Raw genomic sequence first — 19979 nt, 5'->3', positions numbered from 1 at the left:
TTAAATTGGCAGTATACCTACATAAACAAGAAATTTGGAGACTTTTTGATATGAGCTTGTACCATATTTATTTAGCTAAATGCCTTTAATCGATTAAAATTTAAAATTAATGTAATTTGTAATTATTTAGCTGTTTATTATTTATTACATATTACTAGTAATAATTTAGCTAAATTATAGCCTATAATATAATTACAGTTAAATTTGTTTGTACTGAAAAGCCCTATCGAAAATCTCATTTTTGATCGGGTAAACCCTAAATATGTCAGAAGGCCAGTAAGAATAGTTGTTTATAACTAATGAACGGCTTGATCGATTTTAATGATCTATGATTTGTTGGATTCGTGTCCACTCCGAATAGCAGAATTACTATTAAATTAACGAACAAATCAGAGAAAAAGGTTATTGAAAAAATAAGTTTTTAATAAATTAGGTTTGAAACTCCGCCTTCTTTCGCAATGAACAGTCAAATTAGTGACTACTAGATATTATAGACTAGAAATTCAAAGGAAAATAGTAAGAAAATACCATATTCAAATATAGAAATATTTTGAAATACAGGGTGGAGCCTCTCATACGCCGGTGCCGTGGAGGCTCTACGGATAACGACAGTTTGTATTGAAATGAAATTTTGTGAACTTATGTAGGTTAATTCAGAGCACTGACACAAAATATAGAGAGCTCTACAGGGTGTCCCTAAAAAAAGTTACATATCAAAGTTGTATTTTTTGTAACGGAACACCCCATATATTAATTGATTTTCGGATTCTGGAAGACAAATATAGGTGAGTTTTATAAACGAAGTATATGACTAAAATATAAGGTTAATTTTTGTTAAATTAACAAAAGGTATATCACACAGCCACCCTAGATTTTTTGAAATAATAAAGATCTACAGACGCAAAATCATAAAAATTAAAATATCTAGGAAAATCTTTATCTGAGGGGTAGACACCCAAATAATATTTTGAAGATATATAAATTCCCCATTGAACACCGGAAAATATACTGGGTGTTCCATTTAAAATAAAGGAGTAACTTGCTTTTAAAAGTGCCTAATGTTCCATATTAATTTTGTCTCATCCTGTATAACTTTTCGGGTCAAATTTCAAATTGGTTTAACATACAATGGCTACTGTAATTAAATATGAGGCTATACAAGCTTAACTAAAATTTAGGTAGCTGTTATCGAAATTTAAAATTTACTCTTCATTTTCACAAAATGTGAAATATGTCAAACTCCTTAGATCTTAGGTATAAACTTCTTTAATAAAACTCACCTTTATTTTTTTCCGAGAATCCGAAAATCAATTAATATATAGGGTGGTCCATTATAAAAAAACAAACTTTGATGTGTAACTTTTTGGGGAACACTCTCTATAATTCTATATATTTTTATAAAATGCTTTCAGTTAACCTACGTATGGTGACAAAATTTCATTTCGATATAAACTACTGTTCTCCTTGGAGCTTCCGCGGCGTATGGGGGGCGCCACCCTGTTATACCAGAAAATACTTGAATAGAAATATTAACAGAAATCTATAACAGAAATATAGAGAACAAATAACAACAAATCTCAAATTGACTGGTCTCAATCAGTCATCCACAACACGATATTGACAAAAAAAACTAAGTTAGGCGGGTCAGCTAGTTAGTAATAAAATATACCTGGCTATTTTAGTTAGTATTCTTTTTGCCTCCTCGCGTCGACCTCTAGCTAACAACCATCTTGGACTCTCTGGCAGCAAGCACCAAGTTAAAAATAAAGTTGCAAAGGGTGCTGTTGTAGCCAAAGCTAGCCATCTACGAAAAAATCTTATTAAAGTTAAAAATTCGTATATTTACTATTTATTAAAAACCTAACTTACCGCCAGTCCCTGATCACCCAAACCACAATAGCCAGTAGAACCAATGACACTGAATATGCTATATTAATCAGAATTGTAACTGTGGTTCTGTCTTTAGGTCCTACCAACTCGATAGCTAAAATAAACTATGACATTTTTGACAGTTCTAACAAATATAATAATTAATTAATTAGAATTTTAACTGTGGCTTATGGAGTGGAGAGGTAAGGAGAAATAACTCTTACGGGACTTTTATTGAAAAAGTGGTCACAAAATGGGAAGAATAAGGGTTCGCCAAATAACTACAGTGGCGCTAAAAACGCATGATTCTAAAAAATGAAAAGTAACCATAGATAAGAGAATAAAAATAAATATAACCAAACAATTGCAGGTAATTTATTCTAATAACGAAAAAGAAACTTTGGATCAAAAAATATTTTCTTCTGATGAGGTTTATGAATATTAAAGTCTGTTGAAGTTTGGCCATTATGTGTTGGTATACAATTTATTTATGATGTTACAGTAGTTAAACCATCCGAGTACAAAACATGTTTAAAATCCACTATTCTTAATGAATGGCAACTACCAACTTGAGAGGAAGCTAAGAGAAAGGTTCTATTGGGTGGACTACAAGAAAAAGGGACATATACATGAGGATCTGGAAGGGCTATAACATTACGTCTCAAGCCATGGAACAATAGGAAACGAAATTCAAAGGAAAATATTACAATACGTGGGATGCAAATTATAGTGCAAAGAATTGAGAAAAAGAATTATTAAAAGTAGTTATAGTTACGATAGTTAAACCATCTGACTACCACATATATTTAAAATCCACTATTCTGAATGAATAGCAACTACCAAATTGGGAGGAAGCTGCGAGAACGATTCTATTGGGTGAACTACAAGGAAGACATGAGCATCTGGAAGGGCTATAAAATTATATTATTATTTCACTTCCCAAGCCATGTTGGAATAGCTGGGAGTGAAAAAGAAGATAATACTGCACACGATTCTTGTCTAGAAGTAGTTGATATTAAGGTAGTTAAGCCATCCGACTATCGAACATTTAAAATCCACTATTCTGAATGAATGGCAACTACGATGGCAAAACGTAAATAAATACTTGTACAGTATAAAATTATATTATATTGGCTTAATTTTTATACTAAATAAAATGTGTTACGTTATTTTTGACCTGCATTATATTTATTTAAATCCCATATCATCAATTAAACTTGTAATAAAGTTTTCCTAATTATAATTAACATTAATTTTAAACTAAAGCTTTTTCATCTTGAATGAGATTTACAAAATAACTTATGAGAAACAATAAAAAGAGGCTCTGATATCTGAATAATCGATAATAAAACCGCATATTGACTTACTTTTATACTAAATAAATGTAGGTATGAAGTTATTTTAAAGCTGCATTATATTTATTTTAAACCCATCACCAATTATTACTTTAAATAAAATTTGTCCTAATTATAATTACCATTAATTTTAAGCTAAAACGATAAGAATATTTTTTCGTCGTCTTGAATGACAATTGCGAAATAACTTATGAGAAACAATAAAGAAAGGGCCTAGTCTATTGCTGCTGAATAAAAATCTGTAATTTATTTCATGCAACATGAAAATTAAATTGTATTTTTTTTAACCCGCGGCTTCGCGTTTGCTTCACGTCAAATATTTAGAATCATCTGTTCTAAAATGTTCGGCGCATGTCTTAAATTTTAGAATCTTGCTACAGCAGCGCCATCCTAATTCTTCCCTTTTTTTGACCATTTTTTAATGCACGGAGTTATTTCTCCTTACCTCTACACTCCATACTGTGGCTCTATCTTTGGGGCCTACCAACCCGAGAGTTAACATAAACTATGATATATAAGCGATATCAAATAAACTTTAAGTTACGTCATCGAGGGCGTGATTATTAAATTCAGTGTTGCCAACTATGGACATATTCGGCGTTGGCTGAATAACTGGAATTTAAATTTCCCGCTGGCGATTCAGGTGGTAGCTCTGCTGTAAAAAATATCAAGTTGACAAATTCATTTATTTATTTCCTGATATTTTGATTTGTTTTGACACTTTAGTTTAGTATATTAATAGTTTTTGGTTTCAGTGAATTGTATTGTGATACTTTAAACTTACAACTTTTTACTAGCAGACGTTGCAGTCGAAAATTGTTCTTCTTAGAACCCCTTGTAGTGCGAGGTGTTCGATGCCGAAGCAGCTTAACAGCCGTTGTTAAAAACTTATAGCAACTTTATTACAATATTTTGAACGGGAAAGCAGTAATCATGGCCCTTTATGTCCCTTGCGTACTGTTAAAGAGGTGAGTTTTGTTTATGTAAATAATAATTATTGTTTATATATTTATAATTAATTCATTTTTGTTTTTTAAAATATTTTGATTATGTAATAGAAAATATGTAAAAGTCAAGCTTAATCACGTGACTAAAAGTTTATTTGATATGATCTATACTTGACAATTCTAAGAAAATATCTAAAGAACAAATATTAGGTTATAAAAATGTTTCACTTCAATTTTACTCAAAGATTTTTATTTATTTTTTAACATCTATTGAGATACATAGCCTGTTCAGTACCAGCCAGCCAGACTTGTGTCAAGATGATGTGTGCATGTAAACCCTCAATTGTAATGTCTCTTCTTCAGATAGAAACTAAGTTTAAATTTTATAATTCTTTCATTAATTCTATTTATTCCAAAATCGATTTTTGTAGCTTTGTTATAAGTTGTAAAAATTCCATTGAAATAGTAGTAAATTTGTATGACACACTATTAAGATATTATTTTTGAAAAGCGTTAAAAAATAATTTATATTATTATCCCATAATACGTTTTCTACAAATTCTTTTTTTTTGTGTAAACATTGTAGTTATATTTAAATATTACAGGTATGGCTATCCATAGTTTATCCTATTCCTACCTAAAACATATGGTGTGCCTAATATGGCCGGCACGGTAAATCCAACCCCTATTCGAAAAACAAGCCATATCACGAAATTGTCGGCTAGAATGGTACCAACACCGAAAACACACTGTATAAGTAAATATATATAATAAGCGGGCTTCCTTCCAAAGCCGTCTTGGATGTAGCCAAAAATACAATTGCCTATTAAGCCACTTAAACCGAAGAGAACCAAGGCTAGTGTGGGAGCAAAGTTCTTGGAACAGACGAGGTTCCACTGAAAATAAAATAAAATTCAAGTATTTATATCATTGTCTGTAAATATCATAATCTCCCTAGTAGGCAATAATGCAAGATAATCTTATTATATACTAATTATAAGTTATTTTTTATTTATTCTTTCACTTAAAATATCTATCACCATTGTTAACAAGCTAAACACAGGTAACGTCACAACAACAATGAAAGTGAAGAAATATGATCAACGTGCAAGGTTGAAATATAATTAGATGGTGAAGGTAAAGGTAGAGATATTGTAGTAAGACTATGTAGAAAGAATAAATCAGGACAGACTGATATACCTCGCTAAAACCGGAAAACCAAGAGCACAAAGACCGATAAGAATAGCACCCAAAAGATGGAATGACAGCTGGATCTCTACCTCCTAGGAATGTAAACAAGGTTAAGGCGGCATTGAAATTAACAAACGTTATAGGTCTTCTAGAAGTTAGAAGAACAGTTAGTTTTACTATTAGTAATTCAATAATTTTCACCCTCGTGAATAATAATGACTATTGTCCCATAATAGTATATTATTGAACGAGTAATTTATGCTAGCCATTATTCACCTAAGTCGCAAGTCACCCGAGTAAATAATGGCTATAAATTGCGAGTTGAATACTATACTTTGTCCACGGCCATTATAATAATTATGAGGAGTAAACGTTCTCTAACGCAGTGTGAGTAAATATTATCAAAGCAAACGTTTGAAGGAGGGTAAAAGGACAATAACTCACAATCTTTAAGTTCTTTAATTTAAAAATTTTTAATGCTTAAAAAAGCAAGGGGGGCGACATGTTTCGGGAATTTAAAATATTCCCATCTTCAGGCCAAAAGCTAAAAACAATTACAGAGGTCAAATTTATAAAATACAATCACAAACAAGTTGAAAAGTAAAAAAAAAAATTTTTTACAAAGTCAAAAAATTATATTTATCACAAAAATTGCATATCTATCACAATCACAGATAACAATATGGTATGTTAAATTTGAAAAATTAAAAACAACTAGACTAAAATCATAAGGTGAGGGGAGCCGTATAATCCACCATAATTAGATAAATTGATTCAAAGAAAAATACTTAAGCAATAGTTAAATTTATTTTTAGTGATATATTTTTTTATATATTTTTTTGTATTAGTAATGTAAGTTGAGAGTAAATTATTAAAATGCTGATATTCAATTTTGTAGGATATTTTTTTTTAGTTATGTTACTTAAGAACCAGTTAAGAATTATGTTTATTTTTTATTTTTTAATTAGTATATGTTGAATTTTAATTTATATTTCAAATTTATTTATTAAAATGTCACTACCTACTTAAAATTTGGCAATTTCAAACATCAAAATTAACTAAAAGATAATAAAAACGTCAATATCATTAGTTGCTATGCATCAAGAGTCGCAGAACTATTCTATTTTAAAATATTTGGGAAGTTTATTATTTTGTGTTTTACGACATACCTGTATATTAGTACTTTTTTCTACCACCTTTAGTAAAATAAATTTGTTGAAAAATTATAGATCGTACCACCAGCAGCTGACTTTTTGTTGTTTTGTGTAACTAAAGTTGGTAATTTCTGTTTTATTTATCGTTATATATGTATTTAAATTTTATTGATGCTGCTTCAAGTTTTTTGCAATAAAACACATACTTCTTCCAACTTTAGTTGAGTACAGTTGTTGGAGAACGATAAATTGGAATACCATCATCTGACTTTTTGTTATTTTGTGTAACTAAAGTTGGTAATTTGTGTTTTATATAAAGTTATATATGTATTTGAATTTCATTGGTATTATTTCAAGTTCTTTGCATGAAAATATCGTATCAACATTCTTTAGTCAATCAGGAGATTGATTTTTGTTTGGCAACTAAATGGCAACTAAATATACTAACAACACGGATTCGGAAAACGAATTTATGCCTTTAGCAATCCTCTAGTCTAGAAAGTTTTTATAGGCAGACATGTAACGATCCTTAGAATTTTGTGGTAGCAATCCAATACTTGTTAATTTGGCCGCCTCTGCTATGTCTGGTGGTGTACAGGACTCACACATTATCACTCTCATAACATTTTTTGATTTTAAACGAGTTCTTGATATGTCACTTAATAATCACTACCTACTTAACATTTGACAATTTTAAACGTTAAAATTAATAAAAAGAAAAGATAAAAAAAACGTCAAATCATCCACGCCGCGCATCGGGATGTTGTGGGTGTCGCGTTGACATAGCAACAAATGTAAAGTAAATACAAAGTGTGATTTATCATAATTCACTGTTATCAGCTGTTATATTTTACTCTATTACAAATATGGGCAACATATTCCTTCAGCTAGGAAGTAGAATATTGATTAATTATTAAGTGGTCGTGGACAAAAATATTTATATGGCAAAACAACGTTTACCTGGTCAGCTAGTTTGTCTATAAATTTCAGAATTAAAGACAATGCCACGCTTAGAAAATATGCTATATGAAAGAATAAATCTGTCTACAACTTTCGAACAGAAAAATAAATAAATTAATTATTAATCAATAATATAATATAATCATTCTAAATTAGTGTTACGAAATAAACTGTTTTGTGATTATTATACTGTTAACAATTTTGTACTTAAATTGCAGTCTATTTTCTACAGATTACATTAAATAGTAGTAAAAGTCACTTTTGACGTCAAAAATATACATATACATAAATACACCTATTTATTTCGTTCTTATCGCCTATATTGCCATAAAAACTGTAAACTGAACGGATTTTATATTAATGACTTAATATTTTCGTATAGTTGTTTGTCTTAAAACTTGATTATTTTCTCAACAAAAATTTCCAGATTAGTACCTATAGGTATACCTTATCAAATCTGCTGAGAAAACATCTCTTTCACTATTCATTGCCCTTCGTAACTACATACAGGGTGGCCCATCGAAAACGTTCCGCAAGGCATAACGGCCAGGGTAATTTTTTTTTCAGAAAATTCAAAAACACGAATTTACGAATTCTTTAATTTAGGATGATAACCCATCATTCTGTGTTTAACTTCAAATGAAAGTATTTTTGAGATAAATCTCGAGACCAAACAATTTATTAGGATACAAGTTCCTATAAAAACGATCTTTTTAATAAAGGTAAGTTATCAGTGGCGGAGATATTTTTTTTAAATGTGCGTTTTTTACATTTTAAAAACATTGAATAAGAAAAATTGCAGTTTTACAAATAATTTCCCACGAAATAGGTATATTGAAAAATGTATACGTTTAATAACAAAATAAGAAAAACCTTAACTCAAAAACAGGATAACTTGTCTTAAGGATAGTCCTCATTCACTTCCACGTTTGTTGGGTTCATACATGTAATGCCATTGCATTGACCACATGCCATATACCACGCCCTTTCTTAGTCGAAGTTCAATAAAACACAAAGTTTACTTAATCTGAATGAGTTACATAGAGGCCACTAGCTTTTTAATTTTAACAGCCGGGTGGTCGGGGTTCAAAGGTATTAATAAAAGGGCGCCACGAGATTATACTCTATGAACTCGGCATAAAAGATGTTACTATTAAGTAGACTTCAACACTAACCTCGAACTGTTGAGTGCAACTATCATGAACTTCAAATATTCTATAACTATTTGTACTTAAGTGACTCTAACTTAACTATGAGACTAGACTGCAAATAATACTACTAAAAATATTTAAGCAATTTATTGAAATATCAAAAAGGTTAAATGTATAGAGAAAATGATGAAATGTATATGAAATGAAGTAAAGTTTAAATCGATAAAATAAATGAAAAATGAAAATGGTCTAAGCTATATTAAAACTAAGACGTCATCCCCCCTTATCTAACTTAACACTAGATACAACCAGTGGTTTACATATAGCAAATCTAAAATTATACTAATCTAAACAGTCTTACTCTAATCGTTGTATAAACTTGAAACTACTCGAAGTTCCTCCGGCTGAGCTACGGTGTATAGCTATGGTGTGGCTACAGCGGGGTACAGCAGCTCGGTGTATTGTCACTGGAGACCACGGATGTCAGCAGACGTACAGATGAAAGGCAAGTTGTTGAGGTTTCAAATGGTGAACATAAAAAACCTCAATGAGGGTTTATGATGTCCAACTGGTAACTCTACACACGGGCAACAGGAACGGATGGAATTCTGGACTGTTCTGTGCTGTACGGTCTGGATCGGTCTTCTTGCTCTTGGAACTGTTCGGGGACTTCTTGGGCACGTGGAATCGGAATATCGGTCGGAAAATTTGGCTATTTTAATCCCATTGCGGAAATTGGTCGGCGGTCCATACAAATCAACAAAATCCAACCACGTCTCTGACCAAAGGTGTATCGGAAGCCTTAATCCTTCTTTACGAAGACCTGCTATTCGCCAACAGGGAATGCTTCACGAAACGGCAGCCATTTCTTCACGACGATATTCTCGGTCGGGGAGTATACAAGAAGTGATGCAAGGATTCGATTTCCTTCAAAAAATCAGATTTCAACCGGAAATCTCCCTCCAGGATATAGATAGAGAACTATATATCTTGACTAGTCCAACTCACAAAAAGGCATAAATAAAAAACGATGTTTTAGAATATTTTCTATTGTCATATTTCATATCCGGTCAATGAACGAACTAAACTCACAAATTCTCACAATTAAATGAACGAATTGCACACTGCGATCCACATCAAAAATAACCAATTTAACTACGAAATGTTATCTGATAATTATAAAATTTCAATAACCAAAGCACAGGATAAATAAATCCAAATACATCTGATTTGATCTGACAGTGACAAGTGACAAGTGATGACCAAAGATAAAAAGAGGTCGACAAAAATTCTAATGCTGGGCGGCATCCAGTGACAATATTCTGTGGCTCTATAGCGCGGTGTATATCGGGTTGCATAATTGTAAAATTTAAATAAAATAATATTTAACAATAAAATTATAGTAAACATGATAGTAGCAAAAATAATAGCTATTTGCGATATTTTATGAGCTAGCACACAGAGGTCGTTGCGAAGAAATTTGACTGTTACACATAGTGCAGGTGAGTCCCATTCGCTTGCATGTACATGCTTTTTACAGCCTCCCGAAGAGCAATTGCAAAAAATTTTCTCTTAAACCCATGTATGAGCAATGGGATGATCTGAATGTATTGGATTCATCTCTCGATTATTCAGATTCCAACCCCAGACTTGCGGTGGTAAATTGTTATTTAACCAAGCCTGTACCCTACGATATTTTTAGATCTGTTTTCTCAATACTATAATTATATAACATATCACTATGGTAAAAATGTCACTGTTGTTTTTGATGGCTATGAAGAGATACAGACCAAAATTGTGGAGCAGAATCGCAGATCTGCAGGTAAAAAAATGGTAGCAATTGTATCTTTCTCGAATTTATCTGCAGAGAAGGTACCAAAAGCAGATTTTTTGTCAAACAACACCAACAAAAGCAACTTCATTCGTGCGCTCGGAAAAGTATTGTTGGAAAATGGAAGCAATGTTTAATTCGCTGATGGTGATGCCGATACTCTTATTGTAACTACAGCGGTCGCAATAAGTGACAATTTACTAGAAGGGGCCGTAGCAGTAGTTAGCGAAGATACGGACATTATAGTGTTACTGATTCATTATTGCCACAAGAGACTGTTTATGATTCGTCCAGGAAAGGTGTCAAAACCAAATAAAATAATCGACATATCGGCCTTACAACAAAAATTGGGGGATCTGAAGAATGTGATTCTTAGTGTCCACGCTATATCTGGTTGTGACACAACGTCTACTGTGTTCAATAAAGGGAAGATTAATTTAGTGAACACCATCCAGAAGAAAAAGTTATGTGAGCTATTAAAAGAATTTTATAATCCCGACCCAAGTAGCATTTTCACGACTTGCGACCACATGTTTACTAAACACAACGTTGGATTAGTTACAAAAAATAGTTAGCTCCCTACCATGGGTATTAAAATAAATTTAAACGTTTTTATAACGTTGTGCCGACGTTGGACTAGTGCTACAGCAAAGTAGAAGCTTCTGCGACGTCGAATAAACGTTGTCTTGTAACCTTTTTGCTTAAGTGATCTTTACGTGATTCGGACAACGTAGTTACAACGTTGGACAATATAGAGTTTTCCGACGTCAGTTTCAGGACCTATTCCAACGTTATGCAAACGTCGTCTGTTTTACTAATTCCAACGTTGTTTAGATTTCCTTATTCTTACGTTGGTAGGACGTCGAGCCACTACCTTTTTGCAACTGTATTGAACCATAACCTTAAATCTTAAATTTTCACTTCATTGTTCTGTTCAGTCAGACAGTTCAGTGCTGTTTTTGTTTTTATAAAAAAAACTTAATTAAAATGGAACATAAGAAAGGTACATATAAAACTAAATTTAAATATACATCGACATACATTACCGATAGTTTATCCACTCCCTCGTTTATTTAGATTATAGAGGGCGGCACAAGCTAGACTCTAGGATGACTAAATTAGGCAATCTTGCGACTAGTATACTACCTGTTAAGGCTGAACTGCGACTTTATTAGTCCAGTATGCGACTACTCGAACTACTCCATCTTAATCTCCAAAACAACACAGTGAAAGCCGCCATGTTGTTAAATAAGAAAATGTTTCGTTCCTAAAATAGCAATTCCTGCTTTTTGAATACATTAACTTGAAATATTTGACCCTAAAAACACGCGGAAACAATTTTTCGACTGCGAATAAATTATTCTCATTTTACTAAAAAAAAAATTCAAGAAAATTTTTAAAACTTCTTTAATTTTAAGGCCCATTAGTATTTTTCAAAGTAGAAACAATACATTTATCAATAAAGTTGTTTGCGTCTAACTTTTTTGCCTTGGGTAACGAGTTACTGAGTCGGTTAAAGTGTTTCAATAATTATGATCTTCAAACATCCCCCACACTTAAATACTTTTGTTTTGTTTTCCTTCACTGCCATCTGACATATGTCTCTAACTAAATCATAAAAATAATATTTTTACTATAATTATCCCAATTTAGGATAAAACGCGACTTAGACGCCATATTAGTTTTGTATTTCTGTGAATTAGGATTTTAAACAACGTTGCAGTTTGTACTAAATTAGGCTTCTAGCCAACGTCGGTATCCAACGTCGTTTCGACCCAAAAATTATTCTCCAAACTGGTGCAGACTAGGGTTGGCACGAGGTTGTGCCGACGTTGGGCCCCGACGTTTGGTCGCGTGACACAACGTTGTCCCGACGTCCAAATGCTGCTTGGGGATGCTACAAAGGAGAAGTTAGAAGAAGTTACATCTCAGTTTTTTATAGCAGCATATGTTAATAACTCGACAAAAAAGTAGATTTGGATAGTGCCAGATACATGCTTTATCAACAGTACGTAGCTAAAAGAAGTCTTAATACCAACTTCAACTTGGCATCATTACCAACTACCTCAATAGTGCGAAATATCATGGAGTTAAGAGTTTTTTATCAGGTAAGTTAAATGTTGCATTCAAATGTTAAACTAAATTCTCATTTTTGACTTACAAGTACCAGGCTTAGTTAAATAACAATTAACCACCGCAAGATTTGGGCTGGAATCTGAAAAATCGAGAGATGAATCCAATACATTCAGACCCGCCCATTGCTCCTACAGAGGTTTTAGAGAAAATGTTTTGCAATTGCTCTTCGGTAGGCTGTAAAAAAGCATGTACATGCAAGCGAATGGGACTCACCTGCACTATGGCATATGGTCAATGCAATGGTATTACATGTATGAACCCAACAAATGTAGAAGTGTATTTTTGAGCTAAGGTTTTTCTTATTTTGTTATTAAACGTGTAAATTTTTCAATATACCTATTTCATGGGAAATTATTTGTAAAACTGCAATTTTTCAATATTTTTAAAATGTAAAAAACGCATATTCAAAAAAATTATCTCCGCCACTGGTAACTTACCTTTATTAAAAAGATCGTTTTTATAGGAACTTGTATCCTAATAAATTTTTTGGTTTCGAGATTTATCTCAAAAATGCTTTCATTTGAAGTTAAACACAGAATGGTGGGTTATTAAAACAATCCTCCTAAATTAAATAATTCGCACCTGCGCCACTGAAATTCTAAACATTTTGGTTCTTTACCTATGTAGTAGGAAATTTTCTTCTCTTCAATTTTTTACTCGTGACTTTTTTTCTTAAAATTCGTAGTTTTAGAGTTATTGAAGAAAAAGTAAAAAAAGGGCTATTTTTACCCCTTGTAGGGGTGGTTTTGGGGTGACGGGCTCAACGCTTCATCGCGGTGGTTTCAGGATGTTTAAAGATCTACAAAATGAAGCTCCATGCCAAATTTCAGCTTGTCTCTAATTTGTTGAACCTCGGCCTGTATAGGCTCTGGGCTTTATGGATACATCTGACTAACGCAAGCTGTTGCTAGGATATTCTATTAATTTTAATTGTGTTTTTTTAAACACTGTGAATGATCGTAAACTATAAACTGTAATTGAAACCCCTAATTTATTCCACTAATCACGAGGTTCGGAATGAAGCTATAATCTTGTATTATTATTATTGGACCACACTCTACATTTAGGATTTCTGATTAAGTTTGAAATCTTGTATTATTGAAACGTGGCCATTGAAAAATAAATAGGTACTTAGGTAGCGAAAGCAATAGATTGTCTTCTTTTTTGATAATTTTCAAGAAAATAGAAATATACCATATGAAGAAAAAAAGAACGGTGTCAAAGACGGCTGGGGAATGACAATCGGTGGTAATTTTAGTGAGATCAAATACTAGACGTGATTTACTTGTCCCGTACTCTTCTTTATTTTTCAATTGCGCTTATTGCCAGTTTACCTTAAGAAGGATGTAATTCAGTTTTATATTGAGTAAAAATTATTTAAATGCGTAGATTAGAATTTAAGAAAAAAATGTTTATCCAACAGCAACTACTTATACAGATATTATAACATGCATATAAAATAAATAATAACACACGCGTGAGTTTTTGAAGTTATGACGAACTAGTGTGTTATGAATTCCCTATTATATACGCCACGATACTTTTCTGGCAGTATTTGTGCTGTAGCCGCCTCTCTCCGCCTGGTTAATAATTTCTTGCGGAATATCTTCCTGAATCACTTTTCTTTAAAATCTGATTTGCTGGTTGATAATTCACTATTTTATCGATAAAAAATCGCAATTATTCTTGAGATTGGATATGAAACAGTTCTGCTGTTGGATAAAATTTTGTATGGCACTCGCGTGTTATAACATATAAGTCACTTGAGAAAATATTTCCCAGCGTGACTTATATGTAAGATAACAAACTAGTACCATAAATAACTATTTTTGAACATAGATTATTTGTGTGTCTTGAAACATTTTATCCTTTTTTCATCTTTCTATAATTACTGTTAATTTTTGACAAGTTTTACGTCAATTTTTAGTAAAAAGGACCAGATTGACCTCGCCAATATTTTTATTGATTGTCATTCGCCAGCCGTCTTTGGCAATGATTTTTTTTTGGATCAAAGGGTATCTTATCATTAGTTGATAGTAGTTAAATAAGCAATAAAATATCAATGTCTTTTAAAATAAATCTACCGCCTTTTGTTAATTAGAAGTCAATTATGACAATAATTAAATCCATGAAATAGTTCAGATTTATTTTTCATCCAATTTCACGAACTATATTTTTAAATGCTCCAGACTCACCTCGCTAACGACCGATTGTCGCACGTCGTCCACGTCATAAGTCCATCCATTTTTGCAGAGAACAGTACTGCCGTTGCGGATCCGATCGATAGCTGCCGCATTTACGATATTTATGCTATCGTAATTGAGATCGTACATCAGACACTGGCTGAATTTTGATTTGTTGTTCGCATGGGATTCGAAAGGAATGCTGAAACAAATAGGAAATCATTTTAGGACGGCGATACATCATGCATATTTATGTGTGGGGAAATTAGATTTTAATCCGAATTATTAAAAAAGTTTTCTATTTAGTGATCGAAATGAATTGTTGCTAATTAAGTGCTTCTTCACATGAAGCGGAGCGTCCGCGAGTTCGAGCACTTGCTAAGAAATCCTAACTCATGGTAGGTACTTACCATGAGTTTAAATGAACAATTTCAGATTTTTCAGCGCTATTTCACATACACGCGGACCCTCCGTCTTTGAAGCTGTAAATCAATGAGTACCTTTAAAATTGAAACAGAATTGAAATTGATATACGCTGTTGAAAACCAAAGAAGTAGGTATATGAGATGTCGTATGCGAGGAATATAAAAACAGGGATGTTAAAAATAAAGCATATTATGGAGACGTTGCAGCTGCTACAGTACCAGATTTTGATAATTTGAACCGGAAAGAATAGTGTAAAGGCTGATTCTCACTATACCTTCCATATCAGCTCCCTTCCGTTTACATAAAATATTATATCATATGTAAATGAATAAGACAATGCACACTATCCGTTCCGTTTCCCTTCCGTTCCATACCCTTTCTTTCCATACATTTTTTTGGCGGCCGGACTGAAGCGTATCGAAAACAGCGTTGTCAAGTTCTTACATCTGTACCAGCTCTATTAACATTTGTGCTGATATTTGTTTATTCTTTCACCTTTTAATTAAATCTATTACCTTTTTCAAAAGATATAAATTTTTAAAATAAAACTTTCGTAATGATATACATTATTGTACAGGGTGGGGTCAAATTCGACGCTTTTAAATGGAAACACCCTTTTCTGTAGGAGATAGACGAAAACTAATGTTGGTGTCTGGAGCTCAATTTTCATCAAAAATATGATGGTGAAAAGTACACATCAATATCTGTTACCGTTTCTCAGTTACGGGGTGTTTTTCAAAAATGTGCATTTTTAGCAAATCGCTGTAACTTTTTTGCTATGGAAAATGTTGTATTTCTATGAAAACATTTCCAAAGCACCTTTTTACGTAGAATTTAATGGTTCACTTGATATTTTGTTATAAACCCCTTCGAAATACAAAATTTTTTTCAGAAAGAATTTTTCTGAAAAATTTTATAGAGCGAATATTTATATTGTAAAGAAATTTGGCGAAATTTACTAGTAATAGTTAGTGAGTTGTCAGTTACTAGTAATTGTTGTCGCTAGTGAGAGTAACATTTACTAAAAATTGTCAGTGAAAGTCATTCTATTGTACAATAGCGAGAGCGTTGATGGAACTTGGAACAAATAGAACTTTTAAAACATTGAATCACCTCCATATTTAAGATGATGCACTCATCTTAAAATTACAAGACAATGCTGCCTAAACGGAAGCACCTAAATCAAAGTGTTTGTTTATACTTAACCCTTAACCTTAGAAAACATTAAGCTTCTAACTGCTTTAGTATAATTAACTATCAATCGACACAAAGTTGCACGAATCAGTTTTGATTGCTTGAGTTTCAACCTTTTTTTCGATATTCTTTATTTTTTTAATGTTAATAAGAGTTTAATTGATTTATTTTATTAATATGTAATTAAAGTACTTTCCTAAATCAGACTTTTTTTAATTTGGTCTCTGATACCAAGCACCTGCTTGTCCAACAATTTTATTTCTGGTCATATGTGACCCATATCTATGTTGCTATAGATCAAGAGTGTTCTTTTTCTGCCTTTCAAAAGTAATTTACTCTTATAACTTTTTACTTTTCCAGATAAAGTGACATTTGATATGTTAGTATATGAAAAGCAGGATGATTGATGTAGTCAATTAGTTTCGGTCACTTCCTGTTTTATCGGAAATGACTCTACAACTTTTGATTTTTAAATGGTATGTATCCTTGATATTGTTTTACTATACTTGATAGAAAATGGCATTTTGAATAGAGAGACACAAAGAATAGAAGTGGCATATTATATGTCACCTTTGGACATTTTCGCTTAAAAATAGTAATTTAAATTTCTCATGGTCATGGTTATCTTAAAACTACAACTGTTTAAACAAGGAGCATTTTTTAGCGAATAAATTTGTGACTCATACTTGTGTACAACCAGTGCACTCTAAATTGGATTTTAAAATACTATTTTTAAGCAAAAATGTCAAAAGTTGTCTATTCACTCTATTCAGAATGTCATTTTCTATTCAATAATGTAAAAAATACTGAGGGTGCCATTTACAAATCATAGGTTGTAGTCATTTCCGGTGAAAGAGGAAGTGATCCAAACTAACTGAATACATAAACCAATCCTGGTTTATTTCGTATACTAATAAACCAAATGTCGAGTTTTAAGTCGTGTATAGTAGTGTTTAGTGAAAAAATAAAAATCTTTAAAAGTGAGCTACTTTTGAAAAACACCCGGTATATATCTCTCCTCGTATATTGTATTTACTGGACGAATTAATAAAAACGCAAGTGCTGTTTTACATGGAGCGGATCGTCCACGCGGATCGTCGTCGTATTTTTTCAAGGTTTGACGAACAGCTTTCACATGGGTTGTTAAATTCTTCGCGAATAGACATGTATTTGCAGAATAGGCAAACCGCTCTTGCCATATTATATGCTATACTATATGCCTTGCTATATCAATTCTACGAAGAAATCAGCGGCCCTGCTTGTTTTGTTTTAAATTACAAAGGAAATTAATAAAAATATTTGTAGGCAGAATCTCTTGCTTATTACTGTTCATTACTAGTTTATTTTAATAACTTATCAATAAGAATAGTAGAAAATGTTTTTATTTAACAGCTTAAAGGCTGATTTTCACTATACTTTCCGTTTCTATTCCATATCCGTTCCGTATTTTTTATTGTATTGACGCTATACATAAGCTTTCGATCCGTATCAGTTCCATACTTTTTACTATACAGGGTGGGTCAAATCCGACGCTTTTAAATGGAAGCACCCTTTTCTATAGGTGATAGACAAAAACTAATATCGGTGTCTGGAGCTCAATTTTTGTCAAAAACATGATGATGAAAACCGCATATCGATATCTGTTACTGTTTCGGAGTTACGGGATGTTTTTCAAAAATATGCATTTGTAACAAATCGCTGTAACTTTTTTGCAATGAAAAATGTTGTATTTTTATGAAAACATTTCCAAAGCACCCTTTTACGTGGAATTTAATGGTTTAAGTATATTTTTTTTTAATTAATAATTTAAGAATTATCAACAGAAAATTTGATTTTTTATATGGGACACCCTGTATATTTTTAATTTATTGAAAATAATTTAAAATTACCTTTCCAAAAATATAACACACTTGATATTTTGCTCGATTCCTCTTCGAGATGTAGAATAAAAATTCGCCCGCTTTAAATAAGTGCTTAGAACGGCACCGGCTGTAATGCAAAAAAATTCTAGCTGTGAGCATCAACTAAATGAGAGATGCAGAATTTTATAACAATTTAAAATATATCTAACCAACATCAACACATTTAAACTATATCTAATAACAATAAAAATAATAGCAAACCAAGACATGATATTTTGCTACAGGTGTTCGACATATCGACCGTCTTCTGTTATGGACAGACGGGGCAGTTTTTGAACATTTCTCGCGGAATTCATTAACTCAGTGGGGGTGAAAGATACCCTCTCATAACTGCTAAGTATTTTTAATTCTTGTCTAGATTATACCAAAGAATAAGGAACCTTTATTCTTCAGCAAATATATCCATAGGAATAGATCCATGGGCACTAAGTCAGGCGGCCTCGATTGCCAACGGCTGGGATCTTGGTTAGCTATCCAATTAATCTTGAAATTGGCGGCAAAAATTTGCTGATAACTTCAGCGTTCAGAGGCAGTGCGTCATTTTGCTGGAAAAATATGTTTTCGAGTTCCATTAAGGGCATATCACCAATAAGGGGCCTAAAGCTTACTAGTTAAAAGTGGCGAAATTTTTAAAACTTCGCCATGTAAAACAGCACTTGCGTTTTTATTAATTCGTCCAGTAAATACAATATACGAGGAGAGATATATACCGGGTGTTTTTCAAAAGTAGCTCACTTTTAAAGATTTTTATTTTTTCACTAAACACTACTATACACGACTTAAAACTCGACATTTGGTTTATTAGTATACGAAATAAACCAGGATTGGTTTATGTATTCAGTTAGTTTGGATCACTTCCTCTTTCACCGGAAATGACTACAACCTATGATTTGTAAATGGCACCCTCAGTATTTTTTACATTATTGAATAGAAAATGACATTCTGAATAGAGTGAATAGACAACTTTTGACATTTTTGCTTAAAAATAGTATTTTAAAATCCAATTTAGAGTGCACTGGTTGTACACAAGTATGAGTCACAAATTTATTCGCTAAAAAATGCTCCTTGTTTAAACAGTTGTAGTTTTAAGATAACCATGACCATGAGAAATTTAAATTACTATTTTTAAGCGAAAATGTCCAAAGGTGACATATAATATGCCACTTCTATTCTTTGTGTCTCTCTATTCAAAATGCCATTTTCTATCAAGTATAGTAAAACAATATCAAGGATACATACCATTTAAAAATCAAAAGTTGTAGAGTCATTTCCGGTAAAACAGGAAGTGACCGAAACTAATTGACTACATCAATCATCCTGCTTTTCATATACTAACATATCAAATGTCACTTTATCTGGAAAAGTAAAAAGTTATAAGAGTAAATTACTTTTGAAAGGCAGAAAAAGAACACTCTTGATCTATAGCAACATAGATATGGGTCACATATGACCAGAAATAAAATTGTTGGACAAGCAGGTGCTTGGTATCAGAGACCAAATTAAAAAAAGTCTGATTTAGGAAAGTACTTTAATTACATATTAATAAAATAAATCAATTAAACTCTTATTAACATTAAAAAAATAAAGAATATCGAAAAAAAGGTTGAAACTCAAGCAATCAAAACTGATTCGTGCAACTTTGTGTCGATTGATAGTTAAT

At 32.1% G+C, this 19979-nt stretch overlaps 1 protein-coding gene across 7 annotated transcripts in view; it reads right to left on the bottom strand.

The window, feature by feature from the left end:
* Positions 1–19979, bottom strand: part of LOC115875498 (beta-alanine transporter) — a 934216-nt gene that overhangs the window by 389360 nt on the left and 524877 nt on the right. For all 7 annotated transcript variants that reach the window (XR_004049013.1, XR_004049014.1, XM_030890970.1 and 4 more), the window contains 4 exons: positions 14790–14979; positions 4809–5067; positions 1870–1984; positions 1670–1804 (listed from right to left, as the gene is read on the bottom strand). Coding sequence is in view for 5 of the 7 variants with exons in the window: in XM_030890970.1 (XP_030746830.1) it covers positions 1670–1804; positions 1870–1984; positions 4809–5067; positions 14790–14979 (699 nt within the window). In the remaining 2 variants the exon portion in view is untranslated. The remainder of the gene's footprint in view (positions 1–1669; positions 1805–1869; positions 1985–4808; positions 5068–14789; positions 14980–19979) is intronic.

Source organism: Sitophilus oryzae, unplaced genomic scaffold (assembly GCF_002938485.1).
Source record: "Sitophilus oryzae breed Bouriz unplaced genomic scaffold, Soryzae_2.0 scaffold_1389_pilon_pilon, whole genome shotgun sequence".
Lineage (NCBI taxonomy): Eukaryota > Metazoa > Arthropoda > Insecta > Coleoptera > Curculionidae > Sitophilus > Sitophilus oryzae.
The sequence above is the reverse complement of the archived record's forward strand: the minus strand, read 5'-3'. Positions and strand labels throughout refer to the sequence as shown.